Below are 12,560 nucleotides of genomic sequence, written 5' to 3' on the forward strand. Positions count from 1 at the left end.
CGTCGGCAGATAACCGCCCAGCTGCCCTGTTTGGTGACCCGCTCCCTCCTTCACCAGGGGAGCGGGATGACCCGCTGCGAGGGACGTGCTGAGGAGTTTAACGGTTATCTATCGATAAAATCGTTCAGCTTAGGGACGGTCTGGACCAAAATTGTGGCGATTCAGACGAGGTATCTGAGGGCGGTCTTGGTGATGTTGTGTGGGATGAGTTTGACCCTGTGACTCCCGAGGACATGGACAGGTTGCTGGGTAGATTGAATGCCACCACGTGTTTACTGGACCCGTGCCCTCCTGGCTGGTGCTGGCCACTCAGGAGGTGACACGAGGCTGGCTCAGGGGATTACGAGTGCTTCCTTGTTGGAGGAGTCTTTCCGGCCGCCTTGAAAGAGGCGGTGGTGAGGCCCTCCTCAAGAAGCCTTCCTGGACCCGGCTGTTTTAGGTAATTATCGTCGGTCTCCAACCTTCGCCGGCGAAGGTTGTAGAAATATGGTGGCATATCAGTTTCCCCTGCACCTGGAGGAAACTGTCTATCTGGACCCGTTCAGTCCGGCTTCCGACCGGTTACAGCACTGAGGCGGCTTTGGTCGCGTTGGTGGATGATCTCTGGAGGGCCAGGGATAGGGGTTACTCCTCTGCCCTGGTCCTATTAGACCTCTCAGCGGCTTTTGATACCATCGACCATGGTATCCTGCTGCGCCGGTTGGGGGGGTTGGGAGTGGGAGGCACCGTTTATCGGTGGGTCTCCTCCTATCTCTCCGACCGGTCGCAGACGGTGGTGACGGGCAGAGGTCGACCCGCGGCGCCTCACTTGTGGGGTGCCGCGGGGTCGATTCTCTCGCCTTCTGTTCAACATCTATATGAAGCCGCTGGGTGAGATCATCAGTGGCTTCGTGTGAGGTACCAGCTGTACGCTGATGACACCCAGCTGTACTTTTCACACGGGCCACCCCAATGAAGCTATCAGTGCTGTCCCGGTGTTTGGAAGCCGACGGGTCTGGATGGGGAGAAACAGGCTCAGCTCAATCCCTCCAAGACGGAGTGGCTGTGGATGCCGGCATCCCGGTACAGTCAGCTGAGTCCGCGGCTGACTGTCGGGAGCGAGTCATTGGCCCCGATGGAGAGGGTGCGTAATTTGGGCGTTCTCCTGGATGCACGGCTGTCTTTTGAAGATCATTTGACGGCCGTCTCCAGGAGAGCTTTCCACCAGGTTTGCCTGGTGCGCCAGTTGCGCCCCTTTCTAGACCGGGATGCCTTGTGCACAGTCACTCACGCCCTTGTGACGTCTCGTCTGGACTACTGCAATGCTCTCTACATGGGGCTCCCCCTGAAGGGCATCCGGAGGCTGCAGTTGGTCAGAATGCAGCTGCGCTGGTGATAGAGGAGCCCTCGTGGCTCCCGAGTGACACCTATCCTGCGCAGCCTCCACTGTCTACCTGTGTCCTTCCGGGTGCGCTTCAAGGTGTTGGTGAACGTCTTTAAAGCGCTCCATGGCATAGGGCCGGGTTACTTACGGGACCGCCTGCTGCTACCAAATACCTCTCACCGACCCGTGCGCTCTCACAGAGAGGGACTCCTCAGGGTGCCGTCGGTAGCGACAATGTCGTCTGGCGACACCCAGGGAAGGGCCTTCTCTGTGGGGCTCCCGCCCTCTGGAACGAACTCCCCAGGACTTCGTCAACTTCCGGACCTCCGAACCTTTCGCATGAGCTCAAAACTTACTTATTTATCTGCGCTGGACTGGGTTAGTTTTTTAAGTTATGGGTTTTTAAATGGGTTTTACTTCCAAATTTTAATTATGGCCAATTTAAATAAGTTTTTTATTAGTATTTTAATTGTATGTATTGTGCATTTTACTTGGCTGTGAACCGCCCTGAGTCCTTCGGGAGAAGGGCGGTATACAAATTTAAATAATAAATAAATAAATAAATAAATAAATCATCTTAGCAATTAAAAGTAATCTTAGCAAGTAAAACATACCCATCATATGACTCATCATTCTTTCCAGATAATTTATGAATAAATTGAAAAGCAGTAGTCTTAAAGACTCCCCCAAAACCAATTCTCTTTCCTGTCTTTATTTACTTTCCACACCCCACTTTTTTTTTTAATCAAGTTACCATTTCAGAAAAGGAGTCATATCCACTTATCTTTGCTAAGGAATTCTGCCAAAGCTCTAGAACTAAACAGTCCACATAAATACAGGTAGTCCTAGACTTACGACCACATATGAGTTGTAATTACAATGACAACAAAATTTCTGTTGCTAAGCAAGACATTTGTTGAGTGAATTTTGCTCCATTTTATGACCTTTCTTCCCACAGTTGTTAAGTGAATCACTGCTGTTGTTAAGATTAAGATAGTAACAAGGTTGTTTAGTGAACAACCTTGGCTTCCCCCTTGGCTTCCCCTGTCAGAAGGTTGCAAAAGGTGATCACATGACCCCAGGACACTGCAACCATCATAAATATGAACCATTTACCAAGCATCCGAATTTTGATCATGTGACCATGGGGATCTACAAAGGTCATAAGTGTGAAAAAGGGACATGGTTTTTTCAGTACCATTGTAACTTCAAATGGTCACTAAATGAACTGTTGTAAGTTGAGGACTACCTGTAGTATTGCTTATATCTCTCCAATTTAGGTTTGTTGACACTGTCCAAAAACTTATATATGCTTATATATGCTATTTATTCTTCAGCAAGAATACTGTTTCTGTATGCTTGCTAATTTGATCTAGCAAAAAAATTTTCACGGACACCAGCTGTAATTTTCTTGATTCCCTTTTTAAAAGGGGACAATACATTATTCAATTTCCAATTCTTTGATATAGAAACCAATTTTAGTCGCATAGCACATATTTTTGCAAGATGAACCACAGGATTCATATTCAAGCTCCTCAAGAACTATTGGATGAGTTCCATTTGCACCTCATATAAAGAAATAATTATTTAATTTTATGCATTACACAGTCTAATAGACTATAAGTATCAGCTCCAACTTTGCCCAGTAGGCTTACCGTTGATCCAGAGCCATGGGAATTAGGAGATCCTGAAGAAAGAAGAGGGTAAGTCAGTGCAAATGAGGTAGGATTGCTCCTCTTCACAGGGACGTAAAAAAATTGCAATCTACAGTACCGAGTTAAACAGGGACAGCTGCTTTCTTGAGATCTGTAAAAAAAAAAAAGAGAGAGAGAGAGACAGAATAAGAATACATGAAGAAAGTGATATGCAGCGGCCATTTGTTTGCAAACAGAATGTGACTGATTGGTTCTATTTACAACATCCATCAAAAATAGGGAATCCATGATAAAAATGAAGGACAACACAATAGGCAATCCTAACATATGCAGCATTACAACCAATGGCAACAACGTATATCTCAAACAGCACTCTTTAAACCCAAAGGGCTGCCGTACTTGGAATCAACTGAATGTCAGCATTCCAGAAAACCCCTCCTGCAGAAAAAGACTCCGAAACCAACATCTTTCAAAGTTCTTTTACTAGCATAGGTAAACTGGCACAGTTGGATGAAAACTGAAACTGGGGATTCCGGTTCCTCCCTCTGTAATACAAACCCTAAAATCTCCACCCTCATGACCCCTCTGCCGGTCACATGCTCCAATCCTCAAACATCCCATGTCGAAGCATCACTCCAGCCACTCCTTCTCCAGATGCGAACCCAGCCTGACCTTGACCAGCAGGAAAAAAATGTTGTTTTGTCTAATCATCCCTTGTACTACCACTTCCTCCCCTCCTTTCCCACAGAGGGGAATGTGGCAGCGTGTGGAAGGCTTCAGCCTGGTATGGCTTCCAAAACTGACACTGAAGTTTTCAAATGGTCTTCAAAGGCCGTTCCATACAAAGCATATTGCAATGGTCCAGAACTGAAGGATACTGTGCCTTATCCTCTAATCACAGTAGAACTAAAAAAGCATACAGGCTATTTCAGATTACACCCCCACCTTTTTTTATCACCTATTTGCATGAAAGAGTCATGAATTTATTTATTTATTTATTAGATTTTTATACCGCCCTTCTCCCGAAGGACTCAGGGCGGTTCACAGCCATAATAAAAATAGAACAATATACAAATAAAACAAAGATTAAAAAACTTATTATATATCGGCTAAAATTTAAAAACAATATCCCATTAAAATTAAACTCTCTAAAAATTATAATTGACATAAATAAATTATGAATGACATAAATAAAACATACAATGACATAACATAAGGCCTCAGAAGAAATTTCACTGCAGGGACTAACAGCTAAGCTATAGGAACATTGGTCTTCCAAATACTACATTGGCTGGTCCCTGCATAATAAAACAATAGCTCTGAAAAGGGCAAGAGAAAAGTTATTAAGAATTGCTTTCACCCACTTACTTCAGACTACTATAAGCCCGGGCCACTTTCCCTGAGATGCGATCAGAACCAAAGACGACGACTCGCAGTGTTGAAATCTTTGTATCTTCATCACAGCTCAACAAGGGCCTGCGTTGGACAAAAGTGTTCTGTGCTAGATGGCATTGTAAGAGCGTGGCACTCAGCATATGCTGTGGCAGTGACTGTGCCCGTCGGGATCGTGCAGGGATACGGTCCTTGGCTACAGGATTGCAGAGACTCTCTGCTCGGCGTAATGGCAACGACAGTGAGGCTACCTCAGAAACATCTCTCAGATCTCTGCCCAAGATCATTTGGCTCTTGCTCTTGAACAACTTGTATAGCCTGTTGCTCAGCCGATGCCTGTGTGACACTTTTTCTTCCTTCAGATCTAAGCGTCCTGTCAAGTCTAGAGAGTTGTCATCACTGTCTTCCACATAGCCACTATCCATAGAATCTTTCAGACTGGAAACAAAAGATTTCAAGGACTTCTTAGAGATCAAGGAGAGCTCAGAGTTTTTGGAAAGAGCAGAGATGACAGACACTTGTGAGTCACATGGGTCATCTTCTGACAATGTTGAATACATAGAGTCTTTCCTGACTGAGGCAAGGGTGGACAACAGGCAGTCTTTTTTTGCAAAGCAATTGTCAACCTCTTCCTCCTCCTCTTCATCCTCCAAAAGAACTTGTTTTGGATAATCCACTTCTTTGTCTAGTACCTCATTCAAGATATCTGTAACAAGGAGGCAGATACAAAATAAGATGTAACAAAAATCCTAACAGTTTAAAGCAGTCTTTATTTGTGGTACACCCTAGAAGATGTCATTTGTCTATGACTTCTGTCATAGAGCTATTGATATTGCCAAGTTTCCCTGAAAATAAGACCCTGTCTTATATTTTTTTGAACCCTGAAATAAGCGCTTGGCCTTATTGTCATGGGTTCAAAAGCCCAACTGGGCTTACTATCAGGGGATGTCTTATTTTTGGGGGGGGGAAAGGTAATAGTTTAATTAATCAGATAATATCAGGCTCTACTTTTATATATGCTTTTTCTATTTCTAAAAAATCAAGACGAGTCTTGGGTTTAAAGAAGTTGGGGCCAAGTCTTCTACTTTATTTCAGTCAGGCTTACCAAACCATCCTTCCTTCCCTCTGAAAACATTATTAAGCATGTAAACTGGTCTACAGATTTTAAGCTTACCAAAATTATCCTTATCCCATCTGTACACATGACAGCGAGCAACAGGGATGGGGATCACACGGAGTTTAGACAGCTGGCCTTCATCTGAAGAGAGAAATGGACACATTAAGAGGTAGACAAACTTAGGAGGGAGACAGTATCTACTGAATATATTCACACACCTGTCTTAGCTTTCCTACCTGCTATTTCAGGTAGCCCTGCTGTTCTTGCAATCTCTTGCAAGGCAGATTCCAGCTGTTCTCTAGCAGTTGAAGGATCGTTGTTAGTCAGAACTGCCATCTCCTGGGCTTCTGTGGTTCTGGTGAACATTTTCATGAGTTCTTCTGCAGTTTTCAGCTGCATAGAAAGAAAATAATATAAGATTCGATTGGGAATTACTTCAAAAATAAAAGCTACTGCAAGTTGAACAAATGTACCATAGAGAAATGAGATTTACTATGGCAGTAGCAGCAGCACCAACACCAGCAAAAACAATTTATTCTAGAGTGTCCAGTTCCAAAAACAACTCGAGGTGACTTCATACAGCTAAAAAGAAAGAATTTAATTAACAAAACCCCCACAAAATTAACTCAAGGGAAGAATGAAACAAAAGCAAAAACCATTTCTCATACCACCTCAAATTAGAGGGGCCTTCCAGACATCTTAACTCAGGGCCTAAAAGAAGAGCTACATTTACTTGTTTGATGGCTGGTAGGGTGGGGTCCTGAAGAGGGTGGGAAGCAGAAAGGAGGAAGATTATTGTTGTTTTCTGAATTCTGCTAAATGACACTGCTTAATCACAAGCCAACCCTGTCTATACATGATGGACAGACACTATGGGAGATAGGCAATCACTCAGAGACCTAGGTCTTATGCCAGTGACCTTTATAGGCAATAATTAGCACTCTGAACTGCAGTAGGACGCTTATTGGTATATCAGTGCAGCTCATGAAGCATGGACATAGTAAGATCTGCCAATCGCTGATCAAGCTGCCGCACAATGGATTGGATGTAGCTTCTGAGTAGTTTTCAGGGAATGACCTGATATAGAGGTCATTGCAATAGCCCATCTGAAGAAAACCAAGGCATGAGTTATTGTAAGATTGATTCTCTGAATCCAGGAATGGGAGCAAGTGGTGTACAAATTAGATTTATTTAAAGACCTTCCTGGGCATAACTTCCCCCTATTCCTCAAGCAACAGCTAAGAGTTCCAGTAGATGCTGCAATTGTACACTACTGTTGAATGAGTGTTTCATTCAACAGAGTGTACAATCTGGAGTGTTGCCCCATTCAAGACCAAGGGTGGAAAGTTCCCCACATTAGGTCATAGTATCCACAACCAGGTTTTCCCAGTAATACGTTTGAGCCTGTTCTTCCCATAGTTACTGACAGCTTCCAGGCATAAAGACAATACCTTGACAACATCACTTGGACAACCGGAGGTCAAGGTATGCAACCAAGTATTATCCTCATATTTATGATATATGCCCCCAAAGCAATGAATGACCTCTCCAGTTGCTTCATGTATATATTAAACAGGAGAGGGGAGAGTATTGAGTCCCATTGCACCTCACAAAGCAGCAGTATTTCTGTTTTTCGCCACCAACATTGACTGCGGAGAAAGGAGGCAATTGCAGTACTGGACTTCCAATTCCTATTTTCCTGCAGCCAGTCCAGAAAGATATCATGACTGATGGTATTGAAGGCCATTAAGAAATCAAGGAGGGCGAGGACAGATACATCACCCACATCCTAGCTTCACTGCAGGTCACTGACAAGTTACCAAAGCTGTCTCCATACTAAGTCCTAGCCTAAAACCTAAAATTTATAAAATAAATTTTATTTATTGATGTATTTGGAATACATGTATTTATATAGCAATATTATAAGGGCCTCTGGTGGTGCAACAGGCTAATGCAGCCTATTATTAACAGCAACTGCTTGCAATATTGCAGGTTCAAGTCCCACCAGGCCCAAGGTTGACTCAGCCTTCCATCCTTTATAAGGTAGGTAAAATGAGGACCCAGATTGTTGGGGGGCAATAAGTTGACTTTGTATATAGTATACAAATGGATGAAGACTATTGCTTGACACAATGTAAGCTGCCCTGAGTCTTCGGAGAAGGGCGGGATATAAATGCAAAAAAATATATATATTGAATAAATAAATCAAGGCCTAAGCCAGAGGATTTTCTTTACCTTCAGGATTTGACGTAATTTTGCCAGGTTGCATCTGGTCCCAAAGTTAGCTTGGTATGTGTGCTCCAGGAGTGTCGCTAGTAATGTATGCTGGGAGTAGTCTGCAGAGCTTAGCTTTTCAGCAACTGATAGGAATTCCCCATCAACTTCTGAAGGATTCAGCAATAGGACTGTTCTAGGGAAAGAAGACAGGAAAACAAGCAAACCGTTAATAGAAGAGAATATGTAGCTCAGGGTTGCAGCGTGGAGTCCTTAGTGATGTTACCAATGAAATGTTTGCAAGCAAAGCCCCGAAGTCAGAGGGCCGCAAGGATCCAAAGCGGTTAATAACACACCAAAGGAACAAAGCCTCTTTCCCTAAGGATAGGCTTTCTTAAGCTGGTGTCCTACAGTTGTGCTAAAGATAAAGGGCATTATGGTCCAATCATCCTGAGGATATCAGGTGAGGAAAGCTGCTCTAAAAATGTACAGAAAGCCATTATGAGTGTTTAATACTTACACGGTAGAATTCTCACAGCCTTTTTGAGGTAATCCTTGCTCAGCTTTAACAAGCCTTTGAAAAGAAATTCCTGTAAAGGATGAGAAGTGGTCAGCCAAAGCAGCGGCAGGAGCTGGCTTTCACCATGCAAAATAGGACAGCAGTGATACAGGATGAGCAGCCCCACATGTTTCATGTTCCCATTCCATTGTGCACATGAGACTGTGCAATTTGGCAATAAAAATGTTGAAATTTAAAGGTAGAACCATCAGTTTTCTGCTTCCTCACCTTTTGTGCTCATCCAAATAAACAAAATAGATCAGCTAAATACTTTCAAGGCTTAAGATCCCTGTCTGTCAATTTTAATACATACGCACACGCACTATGACCTAGACTGTCTTGAAAAGACTGTCTTGTTTACTATATTGTCAGAAAACATTAGGGAATCCAGAGCTATAGACTAGAAAGAGAGATCCAGAGAAAAACAAAAATCCCCCCAAAAAAGCTTTAGCTTTCCAAAGTTCATGCAAGAGCCAACTTGGAACAATCTGTTTTTCACAATCCTGAGAAAGTAGGATGGGAATGGCTGGGAAGAGGGCTTAGGAGCAATAGCCAATGGGTTTACCAGATTCTGGGTGGCCCCCATTCTGATAATATTCAGGAAGCTATTAAAGAGCTAACTATTATTTTAATTTTTGGGCAAGTGGAATTTGAGCCTTGCTGTATAGATTCTGCATGGAGGAGTTATATGTTGATTTCAGGTAACTCATTTTTTGTAACTTTTATTTACCTTTACTTGTACGCTTTGTGGTCTATAAATTGTATAAACAAATAAATAAAATTAGCCACTGTCTGGTTAGGTAGCCAAGTCATGGGAGAGTGGGGGAACAACATTCTTTAAAATGTTACTCCTGCTGTAGAGAATGCTCCTTTCTGGCAGCTTCCAAATTGACTAAAACTAAATTTGGGACACTTTCGTGCTTTCAGTTTAATTGGTCAAACATCCATGACTAGGAAATCGAAATGTATTGACATGCTTAAAATTGCCATATCATTGTCCAGCAAGCGGCCTTCACAGGGCAGTATGCTTAGCTCAATCAGTCTCCAAAAAATTCCTGAAGATTCCTACCTGGGGCTTTGAGTTCATTGTTGATCAAATTAAGTAATTCCTGACAGATATTGCAGTATGGCACAGGCCAGGTGAGAAAATCATGGTACATGCTCACAGCTCTCAAAAGCAGATCAGAATCCGAAGGAAAATGGGGGATCTAAGGAGAAAAGGTATTTTAAAGGGGTGCATCACTTGAGGACAAATAACACAAGGGCCCATTGGAGACATCAAGCATGAGTTAATGCTACAGATTTAACAGCATGGTAACACCTCCCCCCCAAAAAAGACCCAGGGAAAAAAGAAAGGAAAACAAAATCTTCATAACACTGTAGCACAGAATTTGATGTGCATTCTCATTCATTCTCTCCCTCTCCCTCTCTCTCCCTCTTTCTCTCTCTCTCCCCCCTCCCTTTTTCCTTCATTTATTATCACCATTAGTAGTCCTTATTACAAGAAGGGAAGCCCACCCTTCTAATGGATTATAAGAACCATCAATAAATGTCACTTAATAAAATGATCACGAGATGCTGAATTAAGTGTCAAAAAGTTCTATAGTTCTCAAAAATAGATTGTTTAATCCATACTTACTACAATGGCCACTACTTTCTAAAGTTACAATAATTTGTCTTAAACCCCTTCCTTTTTATTTTTATTAAGGACTGATAGATTTGAAGAATCTAGAGAGTGAAGACCTTGTAGAGAACACCTGATCATTGACTTACTTTTCCAACTGATCTCATCTTTCCACTTTATTTATTAAAATAAATTTCTGGCTTGCTACTGCAGCCAAGGTTTCTCTGATTACTGTGACTTCCTCAAGCAGAACCTCTAACTCTGATGATATTGCTTGACTTATTTCTTTCATTGTGCTTCAATAAACACAGGGTCCAGTGGTAGTTATTTACAGCACGCCTTCATGATAGATTAGACCAGTGATTCCCAAACTGTGAGCCGCGGCTCCCCAGGGAGCCGCGCTATCGTCATGGGGGCGCCGCGGAATATCTGCGCCCGCTGGGTCCGGCGCTGATGCGCCATTTCTGGGGCGTCTGGTGCGCATGCGCAGTTGCAGGTCGGATTTCCGGCGGCCTGGTGCGCATGCGCAGTTGCAGGTCGGATTTCCGGGGGAGCCGCGGGCGAAAAAGATTGGGAACCTCTGGATTAGACCCACAATCCCATCAATTTAGAAAAAAATCTAAATGACAGTGAGTCATCATCACAAAGGATTGACTGCTGAGACCATGAATTGCAGGGTTTAAACTCCAAACTTACACACAGGACAGTTGCACTGAAGAGAAAGGCCAATGGAGTAAAGAGACTGTAGTCACATTTTTCTTGGACCTTCATAAAAAAGAAAAACAAGAATGAACAGAAAATGAAAATATGTAATTTGGTAAACTACTTAAAAGAAAACCCATTAAAAGCAATATTAATCTCACTTTGCATAGCTTTACATATTATACTAAAACATATTTCATAATACAATTTGTTGAATAATTAATGGTTTATATTATGCTAAACTACAAATCATTATCTTTTTGGTTTACAGAGCAGAAGAGTTGGGTTCCCACATTATTCAAAAAACACACTTATGTATTGTGGTGCAAAATGTGGAACAGGCCTGTAGGGTATTTGTTCCAGTGATAAAGCCACTTTGAATGGTGATTCTGAGTTCTGGCACAATACTCAACATAATTTGTCAGTACATCTTTCTAGACAGTGGTGCTAGTTGAAAAAAGAATGACATTGTGACAGAGAAGAGGGGGTCGACCTACAGTATTCTTCAAAGCCCCTGACAGCAGGATAAGAAGTAACAGATAATAACTTATCAAAGAGAAGTCCAACCTAGAATTAAGGAGAAATTGCCTATCAGCGAGAACAATTGATCAATGGAATGGCTTGACTCCAGAAATTTTGGGTGCTCCATTACTGGAGATTTTCAAGAAGAGATTGGACATCCATGTGTCTGAAATGATATGCTTGAGCAGAGGTGGGTTGCTACTAGTTTGCCCCAGATTGGGCACACTGGTAGCGATGGCAGTGGGAGGCTCCGCCCACCCACTCGGACATCTCTGTGCATGCGCAGAAGCGTTGCACATGCCAACGAGCAAGCCAGTAGCGAACGAAATTGAAACCCACTACTGGTTGGACTAGAAGACCTTCAAGATCCTTTCCAATTCTGTTATTCTGACATTGTATTGCATACTAGAGGCAAGTGAAGTGATGCCTTTTGCAGAAGCTTGTCTTAAAATGACACATGGGAACCTGTGACCCTTCAGATGTTGTACAATGGTATCTCTATCTTCTGTGTCCACAGACCATGATAGCTTGGTCTGAGAGGAGTCAGAATTAAACCACACTTTGAGACCCAACATTCTCAGTGCCTACTGTAAAGGTACTGCTAGAACAGTATAGTTTTATTTGTTTATATCTGTTCATCTTTCTTTTAAAAAATCCATTATTTAAAAAAAAAGTTCAACAAGACCAATGTAATAACAAAGCATCCTCATATAAAGAAAGATACACAGCTATCAAAATGAGAAAGAACAGATAAGTAGCATCATCAAGAAGTACAAAAGTTTAAACTATACATCCAAAACTTTATTAAAGGAGTTATTAGGGGGAAAACACCTTGGGACTTATAGATGTAAGAGTCCAATAGATGAGCTGGCAGGGGAAATCAAGATGGAGAAGGCTGAATTGAACAAATGCAGCATTGAATGGCATGCCAGGGGCCACAATCAGAAAGTTCTCAGTAGAATTGAAAGAAAAACTAAATTTTATTTTATTTAATTTCATTGGATTAAAATTTACAAATACTTAATAGCAATAGCACTTAGACGTATATGCCGCTTCACAGTGCTTTACAGCCCTCTCTAAGCAGAGTCAGCATATTGCCCCCAGCAATCTGGGTCCTCATTTTACCGACCTCAGAAGGATGGAAGGCTGAGTCAACCTTGAGCTGGTGAGATTCGAACTGCCGAACTGCTGGTAGCCGGCAGAAATAGCCTGCTGTACTGCATTTATTTGATATTTTTACCATTACACAGCAATTTGTTTTTTTAAAACAGAGAGAAAGAGGACTTTGAGTGCTTTATCAAAGGTTCTGGAGGCTTTGGTTTATTTTCTATGATCCAAATGTGACTTTTTATTAAACTCCATGGTCTTGTACAGATGAAAGGGAAACTTTCTTCTGATGGATTCACACCTGT

The 12,560-nt window shown here is 42.4% G+C and overlaps 1 protein-coding gene across 4 annotated transcripts in view; it reads right to left on the reverse strand.

Annotated features, from left to right (window-relative positions):
• The window catches only part of PIK3R5 (phosphoinositide-3-kinase regulatory subunit 5), a 63,739-nt gene that overhangs the window by 15,780 nt on the left and 35,399 nt on the right, over nt 1-12,560 (reverse strand). For 3 of the 4 annotated variants that reach the window (XM_058166179.1, XM_058166177.1, XM_058166178.1), the window contains exons 4-11: nt 10,621-10,689; nt 9,370-9,508; nt 8,262-8,331; nt 7,763-7,937; nt 5,764-5,920; nt 5,585-5,668; nt 4,387-5,116; nt 3,019-3,169 (exon numbers count right to left, since the gene is read on the reverse strand). In XM_058166179.1, the coding sequence (XP_058022162.1) occupies nt 3,019-3,169; nt 4,387-5,116; nt 5,585-5,668; nt 5,764-5,920; nt 7,763-7,937; nt 8,262-8,331; nt 9,370-9,508; nt 10,621-10,689 (1,575 nt within the window). Of the gene's footprint in view, nt 1-3,018; nt 3,170-4,386; nt 5,117-5,584; nt 5,669-5,763; nt 5,921-7,762; nt 7,938-8,261; nt 8,332-9,369; nt 9,509-10,620; nt 10,690-12,560 lie in introns of those variants that run through there. The other variant, XM_058166180.1, reaches the window with a different exon arrangement.

The sequence above is a fragment of the Ahaetulla prasina genome, chromosome 2 (genome assembly GCF_028640845.1).
Source record: "Ahaetulla prasina isolate Xishuangbanna chromosome 2, ASM2864084v1, whole genome shotgun sequence".
NCBI lineage: Eukaryota > Metazoa > Chordata > Lepidosauria > Squamata > Colubridae > Ahaetulla > Ahaetulla prasina.